Source organism: Cucurbita pepo, chromosome LG12 (genome assembly GCF_002806865.2).
Source record: "Cucurbita pepo subsp. pepo cultivar mu-cu-16 chromosome LG12, ASM280686v2, whole genome shotgun sequence".
Lineage (NCBI taxonomy): Eukaryota > Viridiplantae > Streptophyta > Magnoliopsida > Cucurbitales > Cucurbitaceae > Cucurbita > Cucurbita pepo.
Window position 1 is genome coordinate 144,920 of NC_036649.1, and position 19,545 is coordinate 164,464.

A 19,545-nucleotide genomic window follows, 5' to 3' on the forward strand; every position below is an offset into this window, starting at 1 on the left:
AACTCTTTAGCCTCTTAATAAGTGATTATGTTAAAATCGATGCTAAATTTTCTTTTTTAAATTCTTGGATTATTGAGATCCGAATATTAAAATAAAAAAAGATTCAAATAATTCTCTTACAAACGAAAAAAAAAGAGAAAACATCTCAAAATATGATCGGACTCCAAAAATCTTCTCCTAATTTTATAAAATCTTTAGATTCTAAATTTTTTTTAATGTACTTTTTGAATTACGACATACTAAAGAGTCCTTCCTTCTTGACTATGATCTTAGACATACCCGAGTCAGGTTTTGTGGTAGTAATGACGGAGTAGCCACCCTCGAGAAGTCGATTGACGAGACACCGACCCTGTAAATCTAGTGCCTCCTATTACTCAAACTTCCATCTCTCTACACAGTTTGAAGAACTAAGAGATAATGTTTTAAGATTTATGGTTTTTTTTAGTGTACCTCGTACATTTGTGATAAGGTTTCTAACTGACTAAAGGACAAGCAATCTTAAAAATGATGGTCCCATGAAATGGGAAGTTTTTCATTTATCAGATATCATGCGGAGGCTATGCTTTTTCTCTGCTCAACTCCATTTCCTCTTTTTCCCATCGTTTTCTCATTTTTTCAAATGGATAATCTGATTTTGTAAATTAAAGCTATATAGATGGATTAAAGCGAGTGATAATACTAACCAAAATAATTGGTTTTATTATAGAAAAAAAAAAAAAAAACCACTATAAAATTTGAAAATTCCGTAGAGATGTAAAAGGAAATCGAACCCCAAGAAAAAAGAACTCTCTATCCCCACTCAATAACATCCAAAAGATTAAACAATGTAACACGGGTCACTGCTACTAGATATTGTCCGGTATGACCCGTTATGTATCGCTGTCAGCCTCATGATTTTAAAACGCGTATACTAGGGAGAGCTTTCCACACTCTTATAAGGAATGCTTCATTCCACTTTCCAACCGACGTGGAATCTCACATACAATATCTTGAAACTGCATCTCAACATCAATTAGCTAAGAGAAACATTAGACGAGTAGATAAACTCTGCCTCTTCTTGCAATCATGAGGTTTTATTAATTATGTTTCTATGTTTACTACTTCTCCTTCGTTTCATACAGGTAACCTTTCTCTTTGTAGCTTTCGATTGCTCCATCAAACATTTCTTTAATACAATATTTGTATGGAAAACTAGAATCCAAAAGCTTCGTCGATGCGACATTACTGAATATGTAGCCTTTAATATCTTTCAAAGACGTGTAGCCAAACCAGTTGTGTTTGTTCAATCTCTCAACTTCAAATAAATAACCAACTCATAAACATAATATGATGCTCCCAAGTTTAAGATTTATTTAGTGAATGAATATTCAAACATCAAACAACTTCCTAGCATAACAACCTAGTTGGACCGACTTCCTAAATTCCATCAAAATCAATCAAATGGGCATCTCATAACAACGTGCAAGCATTGGTATTAACGACTTGCACTAAACATTAACATAATCTAATATTCTGAGACATAATTCAATGTTCTGTAATTGAAACTTGTAAGAAGTTTGAGGATTTAAAAGGGATACGATGCTCAAAAGAAGTTCGAAAACAACTTATAATTTAAAAAAGATCAAGTAAACTATTTCTCTAGCCAAAAGTTTCAAGAAAAATAAAGAATTCCAAGTCTACAAGCATAAGATACTTTAAACATGAAAAGAAATACCTTACATCAGGAGCATCGTCATATGAACAGAGTCAGGAAGCTTAGGACAACTTCCCATCCATATTGCTGAGAGAACTCAATAACTGCTTGCTGAGTTAATGTCTTGGAAATCAGGTATAATCTTCCCAATGGTACAATACCCTTCATGTAATAAATGTCAAGGGATACGATGCAAGTCTACAAGCGTATACAACTCGTCTGACCGTTTTTTAATCTAGACAAACTTTAAGGATGCCCAATGTTCCTTCAATTGTTCTTCTCGTCGACACTTTCACGGCTTCTTTGTCATCCAGATCAATTGCAGTAGCAAGATGAAAATATCACAACCCAATTTTCGAGGTTACGAGAAACTGGACTGCAACGAAAAGACGAAATTAGACACAAATAAAACATAATTAAATAAAACAAAACATTGAAAATGTAGAAAAAACGGTAAATTTTCACGCAGTGTAAAAGACATACTTCAAAAAAAAATTGAATTCTCAGTTAAAATTCAAAAACAAAATTAAGTTTTTACTTCCAGTCCTTGAGGTCAATTTAGTTGAACTTAATTTTCAAACTCGAAGATTTTCGAGTTTGGAACAATCTTGCTTTTGGCTCATACCATTAATACCTTTGGCTATTTTGTGAACTTTGGATATATTGGGCTAAATAAATCATATTTATTATTACTTTTTTCCTCTTCTTCCTCTATACATGTTTTCTCAGCCCTCTGTCTAGCTCGGGTTGACATATCTCTGGCACTAATTTGAAACATTCTTTGGCTCTGATCTGTCTAGCCAGCCAACACTGATTTGGAATGTTTTCGTTCCATATTTTCCAGATCTAAGAAATCTGAAAAAAAAAAATGTTTTTTTTTTCCGGGTTTGTGGTCTACCAGCTCACTGCTGAGACGCCAGCATTTGTGGGTTCGTGGTAGAATCGCAGTTGCATGTATGCATGGATGAGTCACAATAAGTGGTTTTTAGAGAATGTCTACCACCCTAAAGAACATGATTTGTTTCCCCTAAAACAAAAATCTTACTTCTCTTTGGATGGGTGGCTGGATAAAATAAATAGCATCCATCCATGGCAATACTTGCCTTCTTGAAAAGGTCTTCCATAACCGCAGTAAAACATGAATTTACATGACTTTCACCAATATAAAAAGATATAGGTATTAACTAAATCACTAGGCATTATGTAAAATTATAATTATAACTAAGGCATAGATATAATTAAAATAATTAAAGTCATTCATTCAACATTCCCCACAAGCTGTGAATGACATAATTAAGGCATAGATCTAATTAAAATAATTAAAGTCATTCATTCAACATTCCCTCACAGCTATGAATGACATAATTAAGGCATAATATAATTAAAATAATTGAAGTCATTCATTCAACACTCCCCCACAAGCTGTGAATATATGTCATCCATAATATCAAGCTGCGGAATAGATGTCATCCATTCTCAGCTTGACGGGATAGGATTATGTGCAATATTGATCGCACGACTTTAACGTCAAGTTATGACATCAATGGTAGCTGTGATGGCTCCAAATAAATTGGGTCAAGGTGGAAGATCGGTAACTATAAAGGCTCCGAATAAATTTGGTCGAGTGGAAAATCGATAGCTATAAAGGCAGTTTCATCAAGGTGGTAGATTGGTAGCCCTCAGAATAAATTTGGTCACCGTGGAAGATGCTACACCTATTAATCACACCTCAGGACCATGTGGAAGTGTAAATCATTTCTTCATACCATTTATAATTTAAAAAAAAAAAAAGAAAAAGAAAGAGCTAGGTAACAATTTAACTACCTAGATATTAGGAAATAATATAAGTACATGGTACCAATATAAAACCATACAAAAAATATATCTAACTAAACCAGTAACAATATAGTTATAACTAGGACTAAGATCTAGATAGATATGATTGAAGTCAATGAGCCATCATAAACAAAGACAAACGGGTAATTGAAAATATTGGAAAAGGCAGCAGGTACAGAGTTTAGGGTGTATATAGAACAACGATTTCAAATAATGAAACATATTGGAACAGAATTTAGAATGGCACATACCACATTCCCGAACAATTTATGACTATATTTCATAGAAATCTAGTTGCTTTACGCTCTAGTGCAATAAAAGTTTCATTTCACATGTAGAATGAGGAATACAATTTTGAAGAACACACCTTCCAAGGTTTTGAATCCTCCGAATTGGCTGCTCCTACCATTTTGTACAATAGTCCTGAGAAAAGATCAACTATATGTCATAAGAATGAATTGACTAAGGACTTTCCCGTAACAATATCAGGAACTCAGATACTTTAATCCAATCCCATAAACAAACAGAACCAAGACATGCCCTTAAAAGAGTGGTAACCTCTGAGGAGCTGTAATGCAAATTATTTAAACAGAAATAGATACCACTTCCTTGAGAAAGACAATTTTAACGTGCAGATTTTATATGGGCTAAAGCCTAGAAGAACTAACCACATCAAACTTCTTGGCCTCCTTTTGCAATCAGGAGGAGCTTTTATTAAATCTGTTTCCATGCTTACTACTTCTTTGTTTCATAGAGATAACCCTTCTCTTTGCAGCTTTGGATTGCTCCATCAAACATTTCTTCAATACCATATTTGTATTGAAAACCAGCATCCAAAAGCTTCTTTGAAGAGACATCACTGAATATGTAGCCTTTGACATCTTTCAAAGACCTGCAGTCGAATCAGTTGTATTTATTTAATCCCCAAACTTCAAATAAACAACTTTGTCTTACTTCGAACCTTTAAAGTCCCTGTTGTGAAATTGATAATGATGACGATGTAATATGCTTAATGGAAAAGTCTTGCATGATTTGATAAATAAATGATAAAAAAGAAGTGAACAGTTAAACAAAAAGGTCTATAAAAGATTTGATTTGTTGTTTCAAAATAGGGGCATATTGTATACCAAACTTCATTTTGACTGAGTATCAACTTTCTTCTATCATCTACCAATCAAATTGGGCCAAACCAATCAATATTTATCCAATAAGCATATACGGAAGGGCTACATAGAATCACAAATTCAAAAAAAATTATAAATAAACACCACGATCATTAACCTTGTTAAGACCCCATTTGATAGCCAAATTCCAAACAAACAAAAAAAATCAAGTTTTTTAGAACTACTTTTTGGATTGGATTTTGAAAACATGTCTAAAAAGAGGACAATAAAATAACAAAATCAATATGTAGAAGTAATGTTTTTAAACCTAATTTTCAAAAAACCAAAAATAAAAAATCAAATAATTATCGAAGGCTAAATTTGCAATATTACTAAGAGAAAAGATTCTGTAATGATAATGGGAAACTAATATGCAGTGGCACTCACTCAGAAGATGGTATCTGAAATTCTGGGTACTTGGCAGAAAAGAGATTAACCAATTCGTCCAATGTGATTATGTGGGAAGAGCAAACATATCGCCCATTTGCATTTGGATGTTCAAAGAGAAAAATGTGTGCTCTTGCCACATCATCTACATGCACCATGTTTGATTTTAAGATCAATCCATAATCTGCTTTATTACCTGCACAAGTTTCATGTTTAATATCATTTTGGAACTAAGTCATAAACAGAGTGTAATTTACTAATTTCCAATCATCTGCAAAAGAAGCTAGAGGGCTCACATTGATGCTACTCAAGTTTGAAATTCAGCAAGGGAATAAACTATTTAAACATCACGCAACTTCCTAGCTTAACGGCCTATTTGGATTGACTTTCTAAGTGCTTACAAAAGCTTTGTTAAGTGTAAAACAAGTGTTTAGAACACTACGAAAGTCAATCCATAATGGCCCTAAATTAGAGCATAATTCCATGGAGTCGTATGGATCATGAACTTAGTCAGCTCATAATATCATTATAGCTATTGTCAAAGAACAGAGATAAAACAAAGCAAAATGAAGATAGGAAATGTTTCCTATAATTAAAATTTGCACTAAATTGTAATTTTAGTTCTTAAAATCTTGAAACTTGAGTCTGTATAGTCTCTAAACTTTAAAAGTTCAAATTGAATTACAGTCTATGTAGTCCTCTTATCATTTATACCATCCCCAAAATAATGACATGGCATTGCATGCTCATTACCTTATTCAACTATATGTTACATCAGCCAATTCAATCAAAATCGATCAAATGGGCATGTCATAATAACATTCAGTCATTCGTATTAATGGCTTGCACTAAACAAAAACATAATGTTTAACTTCTGAGACGTAATTCAAATGTTCTGTAATTGGACCCTATAAGAGGTTTAGGATTAAAAAGGAAACAATGCTCAAAAGTTCAAAAACAATATATAATTTTATAGAGATCAAATGCCAAATATGTCTCTAGCAATAAGATTCAGTAAAACTTAGGCATCTGCCTACTCTTCAATGAAGATTCCAAGTCGACGTGCAAAGTGCAAGATGCATTCAACGAGCATAAGATACTTTAAACATTAAAAAAAAATACCTGACATCAGAGACGTTGTCACACGAATAGAGTCAGGAAGTCTAGGACAAATGAAGGGACCAACAACATAAGTTGGAAGGACAGTGACAACTTCCAATCCGTATTGTTGAGAGAACTCAAGAACTGCTTGCTCAGTTAATGTCTTAGAAATCGGGTATGATCTTCCAAATGGTGCAATATTATTGATGTAATCAATGTCACTCCAACAACTTTCATCCAAAATGTCTACTGTGTGGTGATTAAACTGCATGGTGGCTGCAGCGGAAGTGTATACAACTCGCCTTACCATTTTTGAATCTAGACAAACTTTAAGGATGCCCAGTGTTCCTTCAATCGTTCTTCTAGTCAACACTTCCACACCTTCTTTGTCACTCGCATCAATTGGGGTAGCAAGATGAAAGACTCCAATGCAACCTGCAATGGCAGGAGCAAAACTATTCGGTTCGTCGAGATCAGCATGGTATATTTGGAGTTTTTCTGATGCTCCGGGTAGATTTGTCAAGAATCCATAGTCCTTTCTCATCTCTGCGCCGTATTAAAATGTAAACAAAATTAGATGAGGAAAGCCGAGTTACACAATTGATCGATTTGGAAATTAAAATGTAGACAAGTTTACATACAGAAAACTAGTTAGAAAAGTATTGCACAAGCTTATACCTCTTATAATATAATCAATAACGATTTAGTTATTGGTGGTTTGTTTTATAAATTCATACTTGTTCAATGATAACTTCATTTGTAGTTGGACCTACTTCTTAAAATCCTTAATGAATTCCAAAAACTTAAAAGCAGAAAGAAGAAACAAAATTATTAACACCGAGTCATCTATGGCAAGGGTATAATATAGTAACCAATCCACTTGAGCTTCGCAGCAGCTTAATATGGATCTAAAGAGCCAAAGACACTGCGCTTAAATAGCAGTCAAGTGATCAACTCTCATAGTAATTTCATCAAACACCTAGCATGCAAACCTCAAAAGAAGTAAAAAAAAGTGGAATCCAGTAAAGAATTCATATAACATTCAAATGACTCAAGTACAGAATTGGAAAGAGATTATCCTTTACAATCCAAGAAGCTGATCTCGAAGTCAACCATGCAAAGGCAAGAAATCAAAACAGAGACCAAAAATGGAAAGGAGGAAGGGGTCTTGTTTACCTGGGTCGGCTCTAACAGTGGTGGTTACAGAGTAGCCCTTCTCGAGAAGGCTCTTGATCAGCCATGACGCTATAAATCCAGTGCCTCCTGTTACACACACCTTCCCCTTTGCCCCATTTTCCATTTCTCTCGATTTCTGCCCTTTCCAGAAAGGATTTGTAAGGATTGCAATCCCACGCAATTGTTTATATCAGGAAATAAATTATACCCATTTCAAGTGTTCATCACACTTTTAGTAATATTGGGATTTTACTTGAATTTCTATCTCAATGGAGAAATATAGCGTTGACTTGCAAGTTACTATCAACAAGAACGACCAATCTTTAACCTTTTAGTCAAAACTTTTGACTTAAAGATCATAGTTTAATTAATTCTTAATTTTGATTATTGTACTCATATAATTTTTTTATATTTATTTATTTAAAAAGAATTATTAAAATTAATCACTCCTTAAAATTTGAGGCGTATTATTCTTAATATATTTATTAATGAATGAAAATTAAATTAAAATTAATTTAATAATTTAACTAAATAATAACAATATTTTTTTAATTTTTATAATATTTATTAATAAATTAAACTTAAACTTAAATTAGGTTAATAATTTGACGTAATAAAAATAAATTAGCTATTAACAATTAATTCTCTAAAGTTAACTAATATAAAATAAAATTACTATTTGTTGGTATGAAATTATTATAGATATATTTATATAAAATGATTTTGATGGTAATTTAAAAAAAGAAAAACCGATTAAAAAATACATTTTCGAACTTTCAAGAATATACGTGGAGCTCTCGCGAAGTTAGCCGTGGTATATAATGTAAAAAGCCCGCAAGATCCCCAACGGCCACTTGCGAAGAACCTCGGCTTTTCTGGTTTCTTCTTTACATTTCCACCTGTTCTCGGCTTCCTCAATCCCTCAAGAATTAACAGGTAATTCTAATTTTCTCGTTCTTCATTTTTCCTAGCAGACCATAGTAATGGAACAAATCGTTCAATGTTTCTTGTTTTGGTTTATTGCTGACTTAATTTGGCTGATGATGGAGATTAGTGCTAGTTTATCTTTTTCTCGATTTTCAAATTTATGTTGTGTTTTTGGGATCGGGGTATCGAAATTACTATTTATTGCTGGAATCATCAAGAATCTGAACGGAATGGAAATGTGGTGCACGGATGCTGTGTCTTTTTCCATTTGAATGAGGTTTTGAGTTGATTATTAGCTCTTGGCTTCTTCCCTGTTGCTGTTATTGCTTTTAAGTTTATGAAAATCAGAGAGATTGGTGTATTTCATTCGTATCTTTTTTCATCTTATTCATAATGCTAGATCCTACATGGATGGCCACTAAATTTTGCCTCTGTGGACTGTTTTCTTTGTTGTAGCTTCTCTAAATTTCTATTTTTCCATAGAAATTAGCAGATATAATATGCAGCAAAGGGGAGGAGCAGAAGGGAAGGACTCGCTTTTCTCAAGTGACTCCATGGGTGGTTTCCCTGGATTTGGTTTATTTGGATCCCACAGAAGTATGATGTCTAACCTTTTTGGGGAGAGGGATCCATTTGATGATCCTTTCTTTACTCGCCCTTTCAATAGCATGCTTGAGCCGAGTGCATCCAATTCCCATGCTGCTGCATATGATAAGGGGAAGAAAGATGGGGCACAGGGACTTGTGATTCAAGAAATCTCATCTGATGAGGAGAGGGAGGTAGATGACGATCTTGTGGACCAGAAACAGGACAAGAATGAGAATAGTTATGGGTCAGACAAGGAGCCATCAGTTGAGCATCCTGATGATCCTAATGATGGTAATTGAGCTGTGATTTTGATTTTCTTTGGTTCCGTGAACTGTGTTATTCAAAATTTACCATGCTTCAATCATTTTATTGTTTGATGTTCTAGAGCGCCGGATAATAACCCGTAGAGGTAGTGAAGATAATAGTTTTGGAGCTCAGCCAAAGGCTAGTAAGTCCAGTTTGCATACTTGCAAAGTCACATATGGCGGTGTAGATGGAGCATATTACACTTCTACTAGAACTAGAAGGGTAGATAATGAGGGAGTAAGTCAAATTCTTCTGGAATGACTGTAAACTTTATGCATCAAGTACTGGGTTTTGATAGCAGGTTTTATGAATCAGGTATTGCTTGAAGAGACGAAAGAAGCAGATAAGACAACAGGTCAGGCCACTCATAGGATCTCTAGAGGAATTCATGATAAGGTATAGATTGATAATGGAACTCTGATACTTAAAGGGTTGATAAATTGTTTGACATCACCATGTCTTGTCCTCGATTATCTTTAATGGTTGCTTGACATTGAATCCATGAAACCTAGACCTACTCTGAAATTGTTTTTCCCTTCAAGTTTTCTTCTTGTTTCATATAAGTTTTAAGTGGTTCTATTGTCAATATTGTGAACCATGTATCTAATACAAATAGCTGTTTGAAATGGAAGACTTCGTTTCTTTCTGAGAAGGGGACAGTATTCATAGCACCCAGATTCCATTTGTGGCGTTATTTGAATGTGTAATTTTAAATGTATGCCCAATAAGTGAAAATTGTTTCTTATTATATTTGTAATCTAATCGTCTCCATTAAGAGCGGCAGGGTTTTATTTTTCCAAATTGCATGTGATGCAGTGTGTACATGCTTCATTTTCGTGTATTTCTTTCCCATATTCGTTTGTAGCCTCTCTTGCTTGAGAAATGATGGTGAATTAGAAAGCTGGGCACTAAGACAATTGCTTTACTTCTGCAGGGTCATTCAGTTACGAGGAAACTGAACCCAGATGGTAAAGTGGACGTACTTCAGACTCTGCACAATCTGAATGAAGGTCTGCTCTGTCTGTTTAACCATAATTAATGATTATCTGGTTTTATTCATGTTAATTCTATAACACTGTGTCGCAATACTTTTCATACAGAAGAACTTGCTGGTTTTGAAAAAGCATGGAAAGGTAATTTTCAAGGGCATCAAAATGTTCCAAAAGGTGGATTTCATATGGATCCCACTTCAGGTAATCTGATTATTTGCTTTTCCAAAAGCATCTTTCTCATCCACTCTAACCCCATTTTGAACATCATATCCTCCATTCCAATACAAAGGAGAGAGTTTCTTTCTTAAATAAGTATACCGAGTAGTTCGGTTTGGTTTGGTTAGGTTGGTAACCTCTCAATACACAAATAGAGAAAAAAAAAAATTCATAGACGACCTATGCATCCTCATCACCTCTGAGATGAAGTATATATTATACATGTTCTGCTGTTTTTTCCCAAGATATTCTCTGCAAAATATCTTTTTGGCACTTCAGTATGCTCTTTGGTGTCGGTGTTTAATTTTGATCGACATTGACGTTGCAGAATCTAGTGGCAGTAGAAACAGAGAGATGATCAGTCGGGATTTTCCATCTTTTTCTGAAAGGAAATATGAACATGGTGGTGGTGCAAGGGAGAGCTCTGGTTCTGGTAGAACCAAAAAAGTAATCAGGATCAACATAGAATAGAAGGTGATGGAAGAGATCTTGGCATCGTTGATGGAAGTAGAATCTTCTCTCTTTTGAGGGACGATAGTTTTATGTTATATAGGTTGCTTTTTGCAAATTCAAACATTTAGTTCATTTACTGTAGTTTAGTTCATATAGTGTAGTTCCTACTTTAAACATTCAATGACGGTGGTGGTTATACAGTAAAAGGGTGGATTTTCTTATGGAAGTGGTCTAGACTAATACGAAACAGATAGGGTGCCTATGGGAAAGGGTGCCTGGACAGGTTAATGTAATTAGTGTATTGTACTCTCTGTTACAAATGGTTTAATGTTTGAAGCTTTTAATTTTCATTTAGACCTCTTTAACTAATAAAAAAATACTCTCATAGAGATATTCACTCTTGAAGTGTTAGAAATATTCACATTAAATCTGATTTTTTTTTAATTCAAAAATGTTATATGAGGTGGAAATAGATGATAATTATTTTAAAAACTTTTTAATTTTTATAGTACAAAGTATTTCTTAATTAAAAAATAATAAAATTTATAGACATTTTTTTATTAACTTGGATTATTAGAAGAAAAAAAAAAAACGTCATTTTCAAGAGTAAAAAACGTGGTTAAAAAAAATAATACTCTCGAAATTCTTGTAGTGAGATAAAAAATACTCTATACAAATAAATTATGTAAATTGAATTTAATATTATATACGGTGGAAAATTTTAAATTTTGGTGAATCTATAATTTTATATAATTAATTTTTTTTTTAAATAATTATTAACCGGGCTGCTCAAGGCCCAGCCCAGAATGCCGGGCAAATTTACCCAATCACAATTATCAAAACCCTAATAGCAGGGATTGTTATGCAGTGTTTCAGCAAAGGAGCCGGCGAAGTTGTAGTTCAACCTTAGAGGATCAGAATCCGTTTCTTCTCCACGCGCCGTCGCAATGGGTCGTATGCATAGTCGAGGGTTCGTCTTTACTTTCAGTGCACAAATCTTGCTTTTAAGCTTCATCGGAAAATCTGTTTATACAGTCCTAATAACTCTTTTTTACTCTATTTATTTCCATTTTCAGTAAGGGTATTTCAGCTTCGGCACTGCCTTACAAAAGGACGCCGCCAAGTTGGCTGAAGATCTCTTCTCAGGATGTGAGAATTCCTCTCCCAAGTTCTTAACTTTTTTTTTTTTTTTTTTTTTTTTTTTTTTTTTTTTTTTTTTTTTTTTTTTTTTTTTTTTTTNTTTTTTTTTATGTTGCATTGAGCTTCGATCGTTCTAATTGATTAGAAATAGTAAACTATGGAATGGAAAATGTGCGGTAAAATGTAGATTTCATCTAATTCTATTGTGTTATGGAGCCTCTCAATCACGAGTTAATATCGAGGTTTTCAATGTTTTTATGATGATTGAGTTTCGTGATCTTTCAGTAATTGAGCAGGAAAATGTCCTAGGTTATTATTATTGATCACGAAGGTAGCTCCTGTATGATTGTTTGTGTGATTGTCAAATAATTGAAATTGCAGTCGTTAATTTTGGTGGGGGCCATGGTGACATGTTTTTTAGTGCATCTGAGTGCCAAGTTTGATGGTTATTCTCTTGTATATCTAAGAAAACTGATCAATTTCAGCCCTGGAATGCCATTTTAGATGTTAGTCCTTCGAAATGAAGGGAGGTTAATTTCTGTACTATCTGTAGAAATTGATGTCTTTTCTTTTGCTATTCAGGTTGCCGAGAACATTTGCAAATTTGCCAAGAAGGGTTTGACACCATCTCAAATTGGTGTTATTCTCCGTGATTCTCACGGGATTGCTCAGGTCAAAAGTGTAACTGGGAGTAAGATTTTGCGCATATTGAAGGCTCATGGTGAGCCCTATCTACCCTTTCTCCGCCAATTTTCTTCTCTTTTATACTATAGTTAGAATTATTTTGTGATTGATATGTCCATTTTTTCTTTCTTGGCTCAGGGCTAGCTCCTGAAATACCGGAGGATCTTTACCATCTCATCAAGAAAGCTGTTTCGATCAGAAAGCATTTGGAGAGGAACAGGAAAGACAAGGATTCCAAGTTCAGGTTGATTTTGGTGGAGAGCAGGATCCATCGTCTTGCCCGGTATTACAAGAAGACAAAGAAGCTTCCTCCCGTGTGGAAGTAGTAAGTATTTTGATGCACAGAATAGCATGAATTATTTAGTATCTTCACTTTTGCATGAAAAAGTCGCATAGCTTACGTTAAATTCATATTCTCACATGCTGCTGATCTTTAGCTTTTAAACTCTGTCTAATTCTGAAAGATACGGTTAAAAGAGAAATTGGGTTAAGATGATAGCTAGCGAACACCTGTTCGGTTTCCTTATCAAAACAGCACCTGAATTTTTCTTCTTTTTTGTCTTTCTGTATTTTTGTTTTGAGTTCAACAAAGGGGGATGGTGAGGATTAATTTAATTTTAGGGGGACGTATAGGTGCGTGGCACCAACTAGATTTATCTCATAAAACATGAACTAAAACATAGCAATGTAACGTTTCGCACCAACTAGATTTATCTCATAAAACATGAACTAAAACATAGCAATGTAACGTTTCAATACTCGTCGCATGTTGGATTGACAAACTGCAAAGTGTATGTAGAGAGTTGCATCTAGATTCTAGACTCGAGAATATATAAGGTGGTGTCCATCATTTGCATTATGCTCGTAGCCCACTCCCTTTCTCTCCTAAGGTTCTTAGACCATCTCAAAGCCAGCATTAAGAAGAGAAAACAGTGCTCAATAAGTTATTAACTTTTAGGTTTGTTCCTGAAATCTTAAGTGTGTGTCTCCGAACTTCTCAAATTCTTACCATTAGGATAAGGACAACTTTGATGGTCTTCGCGAAATGTCGAAGAACATATACAATTTTGTTGGTTTGTGATCTTTTCTTCAATGCCGAGCTGTCTAATTGAATGTGGATGTCTTTTTTCAGTGAATCCACCACAGCCAGCACCCTTGTGGCTTAGAAGCAAGCTTTTGGTGATGACTAAGAGAAACGAAGGAGTTATTTTGGCGATTCAACTTTCCATTAAGTACCATGTTTAATATTTTATCAGTACTCACTTCGGCAGTTATCCGTCTTGTACCTCACTTTGGATTCATTATTGCAAATTTGATTTCTGCAATGCTTTTTGTGAATGACTTTGCCAGTTGAATGCTCGTATGGGTGCAAGTTTTAAGTGGTTCAAATTTAGCTCAAATTTTTAATTGAAATTAGTGATCTTGAAATTGATCGATGGAAAATAACTAATCGACCTGACAACAGTTCGAAATTTTTCTATTAGAAAACATCGAGATGCTTTTTCTTTATGAAACACTATTTGTAATTGAAATAAGAGTACATTTTTAGTTGAGGCTTTAATGTTACAAAATTTAGTTATACTCTTAGTTTTGATAAAGCTTTGTTCAGATCTTCCCTCCTCCCCTTTCTCACAACAGAAATGGGCTAAACAATTCTCACTGTATATTCAAGTGTAAGCTGGGACACTGTTATTTTAAAACAATGCTTTCAAGATATGGCCATGATTTACCAAATGCAACGCTAAAATTAACAGCAGGCCATCGAGATGGCGAGTAGAAGTAAAACCGACCAACGTTACATCAACTACAAGAACAATCTTCCTACCAGCAAATATTGTACTTGCACATGATGCAATCCCAAAGGTGAGTTACAATTCAGAAGGGTAAGTATAAGATGGGCATCATTCCACGAATGAAAGAGTTGCATTACAAACATAAAGAAAATGGGCGGGACTCATCTGAACCAATGCATCAAAATTTTCTGCCCAGCAATTCTGATTCATTAATGCACCAAATATTCATACCATCGCTCCCAGATTATGTAATAAGCTAAAAGTCGTCGTCATCTTCTTCAGCTATGTGCTTTGCAAGTTCTTGCTCCTGCTGTTGTCTCTCTCTCCTTTTCTCAGCGCTTTCTTTTTCTTTGTGTGAATTTGGTGGAAACCGAAGGGCACGAACTGCTTCATTATGCATATTCAGGCAAAATGCAATTCTCGAGTTGAAAGCCATCTGAGGTTCATTGGTCGAGTAGATATCACCAGTCTCCTTGGATACCATCCATCCATTCGCATGGTCAACAGTTGCATCGATTGCTCCATCTCGGATTGCCTTCGAGACAATACTCTCAGCATCAGCAACAGGATTTGGGGAGTCCAACCTAAGCTTTTTAGCAACATCAGCCAGAGAAATACGCGAATAAGAAATGCTAATGTTGCGAAGCCCAGTCCTAATGACATTATGTCGCAGTCTCACGATCAAGTTGTTGGTTCGATCTGAGCTGAAAGTACTGGAGAACTTCTCAGCAACAGTTCTGAAAAGCTCCAAGTCACCAATTCTCACAGCCTGGAAAAAAAAAAAAACATTGGTAACAATACATTAAGAAAAAGTATAATAAACTGGAATCACACTGCCATTATCTTGACTTGATCATGAACTTGGGAAAATTCGAAACCAAAATTAACACTTGAGCCAAAGATATCCCCCCTATGTTATCCCTCCACCTGCATCTTATCTACCCATTCATGTAATTACCTATACTATCGGCAACTAACATATGGTTCCCACTAACAAGATTCCCTACATTACCACAACATTTCCGCTTCCCTCATCCTCACCTTTCTAAGAAACAAATATTTCATTTTTTGTTAGAGAAAAAAGAAATGATTCCATACAAACTTTAAACTTAATGGAAGAAAATAACTGGAAAGTATCGAAAAATTACATTTGTAAGTTCAAAGTATGGCCTCAGAGCTGTCTCCATGCCTTTCTGCATGAAAACGGTCCTCTCAGGGATTTCTCCTAGCAGCAACCGAACAATGATTGCCCATTTGTTGCATTGCACTCGAAATCCAAGAGCTGCAATGGGTGCTTTCCGAGCAGCTTGTAGAAGAGACTCCTTTGCATCTGTATACTCCAGCTGAATGGTCCTGATCTTGCCAAGGTAAAATAGGTACCTACAGAACTGTAATAACCAATCATTATGAGATATCTAGCATTGTAGCTTATAAATTAAGTTCTAATACTAAAAAAGGCGAGAAAATCTACCTCAGAAAAACATCCCTACAATTTCAAATATGATGCTTAGATTCTTATGAATTCACATACTACACAACTGCTATATTCTAAAACTTCATAAGCACATGGCTAATCATGTCAACTTTAGCAATTTCAACATCGAGTTACCTAATGGTGCATTTAGTTTGTTATCTGAAAATATTAACTTGAAAATAGTGGATTCAACGAAGAACAAAGTTATATTTTACATTTTCAGTGTTTTCAAATATATGTTTAGTAGAAGATTTAGAAAATGGACCCCAGTTTAATCAGTTGTTCAAAATGAGTTTGATAATATATTTATATACTATAAATATAATTTTTTAAATAATTATAAAGAAAAAAATAGTTGTAGTCACCAAATAATTATTAGGTTGAATATCAACTATTGTTAAATAATGTACGTACATGTTTTATGTTAGAAATGTTGTATAATTATTATTTTACAATATCATATGATTTATAATAGTATTATGTTCTACCTATTTTATTTAACAAAAATGAAATGACTTAATAAAGTTAAATACGACAATTTTAAAGGCTTTGTCTTCTTTTCTCTACTTTTCTTTGACTATGCAGTTTAAAATTTCAAATCCAAAATATGGATACCAAAAACATAAAACATAATTTAAATTGCATACAAAACAAGATCTAAACTATTTAAATGATGGCCAAGTTACATCTGCTACAAGCATTTCAACGGAAAACAATGCTACCTAAGAACCGATTAAAAATCTTTTAAGAACCTACAGATACTCTCAACAAAACAAAATCAAAAGAAAAAAAAAATAGATGAGAAAGATAGGAAGATTTGAAAATCATTTGACAAAAAGAAATNTTAGAACTCGCCTGCTGATTTGAGTGAGCTTCAAATCGGGGTGCCTTGGACCTCAACTTCTCTGCTTGATCATAGAGGTTGTAGTGGAGGTAGTTACGAAGTAGAAGGTTAAGGATGGTTTCCTACATGACATTGTTGTCCATACGTAAGACACCATAATGAACTCACGGGTGGTATGCACCGAAAAGGTTTGAAGGACTACCTGACCCAATTCATCATGGCGCAAGGTTGCAATGCGATGCAGTGCTAGGAGGTTACTGCCAATCAAAGTTTTCCACGTTAAAAGATTAATATATTCAATTAAACATTCCTCCTCATTTATATACTCCGAATTAAAACCACTAGACCCATACAAAGGCGTAAACTTAACTACCATAACCCTATTACAGTTTTAGATGAAAACTCACCCCCTTATTTCAGCAAGTTCGCCAGTGAGTTCGTAGCTGAGGGAGTAATAGAAGTAGAGCCTGGATGCTAAAACATCGACTGTTCTCCTATTTAGGCTCTTGAGCCGTGCGATGCTTGCTGAGGCGCAAGCCTTAGCCTGAAAATGTTCAGTTAGTGCTCAGGATGACTAGCCAAGAGTTGAGGAAAAATATGAAAAACACTGATTCCTTTGCATAAAACCTCACATCGTCATATTTCTTCTGATCAATAAAAAATATTAGCACAATCAAGTAGCAGAATATCTCTATCTCGGGCAGGGGGTGTTTGACAGGAGCTTGTGTTGCCGTGTCAACGTCCATTTCAAAGTCGTCCTCCTAAGCAATTGTGCAATAATTTGAAGGCTCAGAAAACTACTACCATGAACCATAACTCAAATTGCATTATGCTGATGAAAATCAAAATTTCCTAATAATTTCTAAGTACCTTTGGGAGAAATGACGATAACCTAGTGTGCACCTCTGACCCTGGGGGCAGAACAAGATTCAGAAATTGAGAAAGGACAGAAGGCTTCAACTTCCGCCTCAAGGCCATAGTCAGACGAATGGCACGAACAATGCGCCGAACCTCCCGGGCATAGGCACCAGTCTCAATGAGCGATACAATCTCTTTCAAAACTGATTGAAAGAAGAAACCACTAAGAAATTTAAAAACCAGGCACTCTAAGGATTGAATGAAAGCCCTAAAGAACAAACATAAAAAAAATTGAAAGATATCCCAACCCCTAATCCCCAGTAGAGAGTCGCATTCAAATAAACAAAACGCAAAAGCAAGACTAAAAAATACAGATAAAATTATCTTACGCTGAAGAGTTGAGGGGGAAGTTGAAGAGGACGAAGACGGCAATGGAGCAGGAAGCTCCTTCATTTCGGCGTCTTGGGTCATCTTCGCAAGTTCTGTATGGAAATCTCACAAACTACATAAAAGTAAAACAACAACAATTTCGGTGGCGAAACAAAAAGGAAGAAACAAATCGATAGTTCAAGTGGATCTGACCTGAAATCGAGAGAAAGAACAAGATCTTCGCCGTGTAAATGGATCAGAGATGAAGAAGCAAGGGTTTCTTGAAATTTCTTCTTCAGCAAGACAAACCCTCAGTGAATGTGAGAAGAGAAAAGGAGCAAACAATGCGCGAATCGAAGTGTTACAAAACGACGTCGCTTTGGCTATTAATCGGTATTTTTGAATTTTGTAAAAAAAAAGTTTAATTTTATATATATAATTTTTTTAATACGACAAGAGTCCGATTCTAACTGTGGATAATAAGAAAACCTCTGGTGGCTTTCATCGAAGGCATAGAACAACGCTATCATGAGAATAAAGCTTAGTTTTAAGCGCTAGGACTAATACACAAGATACCATCAGAGAAATGGGGGTAAAAAAATTCTCTAATATGTTATTATAATTTTTTAAAATTTAATCATGTTCCTAATATCATTAATAAATCTTTAAAATTCATTGATATAATGATATAATTGTATCAAAATATTGTAATCAATGAACTCTGGAAGTCATAACAATGATCATTAACTAAAGTTATCTTCACCATGGCAAATCAAATTAAACATTAAAATATTAATATGAATAAAATGATTTTTTACTGAGTTGTGGGAGTTTCTCAATTAAGTGAAACCCCTCCAAAAATAGGCGTATGCCGGTGAATGCGGCGTGCACACGGTATTCTTTAGTAAAAGGCGAAAGAATAGTTCGCTATGTGCTCACCGCCCGGCTCCGTGATTTGAAGAAGTTGGCAAAGCGGCTTTTTATATTACCAAGAGGTGTCCGTTTTTTGCAACTTTACCGATGTGGGACTGAGCTAATGTTAATGGACCAAGCACTTTGATGGCCCAAAACAAAATTCCACTTTGCTATTATACTCTGTCCTAACATGTAAATTCATTACGTTATATTATTAACTTAATTGATACAGTTAAAATTTATAATTCGTGACATCTTGCAAGCAAATGTCCTAATTGTAATTGGTTGCTATGATGTTATCTATTATATGAATCAGAATGTGATAAGACATTTTCTATTCGACCTCTTCAATTTAGGTTATATTTTTCTTTAAACTAATGTTTGGGTGAAAGTTGATTTTATCTAATTTTAGAACGACACACTCTTAGCTTGTGATATGTTCTTGGTTTATGTTGTCAAGATCTCTAACTTTCAATCCAACACCTTTAGAATTACTACTCACATGGCCACTTGAACTAATTATCATCGTACACTAGTTTTGATTGTTCGAGTACTTTTTGAGAACGTCATACTACTGTTATTTACTACATGAGGTTTTCATCTCCTATCATATAATTGAACAGTAATGGT

The 19,545-nt window shown here is 34.6% G+C and overlaps 4 protein-coding genes and 1 non-coding gene across 9 annotated transcripts; 2 read left to right on the top strand and 3 right to left on the bottom strand.

Annotated features, from left to right (window-relative positions):
* Positions 1-1,584: 1,584 nt before the first annotated feature.
* On the bottom strand, positions 1,585-7,562 carry LOC111807176 (vestitone reductase-like). 3 transcript variants are annotated; one of them, XM_023692768.1, is made up of 6 exons: positions 7,357-7,562; positions 6,202-6,726; positions 5,080-5,275; positions 4,198-4,421; positions 3,897-3,952; positions 1,585-2,064 (listed from the first exon to the last, which is right to left on the bottom strand). In XM_023692768.1, exons 1-4 carry the CDS (start codon positions 7,478-7,480, stop codon positions 4,265-4,267), a joined length of 1,002 nt encoding a protein of 333 aa, XP_023548536.1. In that variant the 5' UTR covers positions 7,481-7,562; the 3' UTR covers positions 1,585-2,064; positions 3,897-3,952; positions 4,198-4,264. The 3 variants fall into 3 exon arrangements, with proteins under 3 accessions (XP_023548536.1, XP_023548535.1, XP_023548538.1); XM_023692767.1 differs by having other exon boundaries at positions 1,585-2,069; XM_023692770.1 differs by lacking the exon at positions 1,585-2,064 and adding an exon at positions 3,028-3,408.
* A 623-nt stretch (positions 7,563-8,185) lies between these two features.
* On the top strand, positions 8,186-11,192 carry LOC111806546. Of its 2 annotated transcripts, none has more exons than XM_023691913.1 (7): positions 8,186-8,292; positions 8,740-9,162; positions 9,257-9,414; positions 9,493-9,573; positions 10,112-10,187; positions 10,278-10,370; positions 10,714-11,192. In XM_023691913.1, the coding sequence occupies exons 2-7, from the start codon at positions 8,784-8,786 to the stop codon at positions 10,854-10,856; spliced, it is 930 nt and encodes a 309-aa protein (XP_023547681.1). In that variant the 5' UTR covers positions 8,186-8,292; positions 8,740-8,783; the 3' UTR covers positions 10,857-11,192. The 2 variants fall into 2 exon arrangements, with proteins under 2 accessions (XP_023547681.1, XP_023547679.1); XM_023691911.1 differs by having other exon boundaries at positions 8,192-8,292; positions 8,767-9,162.
* Positions 11,193-11,671: 479 nt separating this feature from the next.
* On the top strand, positions 11,672-14,034 carry LOC111806420 (40S ribosomal protein S13-like). The gene is made up of 5 exons (XM_023691732.1): positions 11,672-11,808; positions 11,915-11,987; positions 12,561-12,699; positions 12,801-12,987; positions 13,795-14,034. Exons 1-5 carry the CDS (start codon positions 11,786-11,788, stop codon positions 13,826-13,828), a joined length of 456 nt encoding a protein of 151 aa, XP_023547500.1. The 5' UTR covers positions 11,672-11,785; the 3' UTR covers positions 13,829-14,034.
* Positions 14,035-14,387: 353 nt separating this feature from the next.
* On the bottom strand, positions 14,388-18,353 carry LOC111807507 (probable 26S proteasome non-ATPase regulatory subunit 3). 2 transcript variants are annotated; one of them, XM_023693252.1, is made up of 9 exons: positions 18,214-18,353; positions 18,021-18,113; positions 17,644-17,834; positions 17,406-17,534; positions 17,181-17,317; positions 16,976-17,030; positions 16,785-16,895; positions 15,604-15,843; positions 14,388-15,224 (listed from the first exon to the last, which is right to left on the bottom strand). In XM_023693252.1, exons 2-9 carry the CDS (start codon positions 18,100-18,102, stop codon positions 14,712-14,714), a joined length of 1,458 nt encoding a protein of 485 aa, XP_023549020.1. In that variant the 5' UTR covers positions 18,103-18,113; positions 18,214-18,353; the 3' UTR covers positions 14,388-14,711. The 2 variants fall into 2 exon arrangements, with proteins under 2 accessions (XP_023549020.1, XP_023549021.1); XM_023693253.1 differs by having other exon boundaries at positions 18,021-18,133.
* A 477-nt stretch (positions 18,354-18,830) lies between these two features.
* On the bottom strand, positions 18,831-18,948 carry LOC111807837. Its single transcript, XR_002816985.1, has one exon. It is a non-coding gene; the product is annotated as a U5 spliceosomal RNA (small nuclear RNA).
* Between the last annotated feature and the right edge of the window lie 597 nt (positions 18,949-19,545).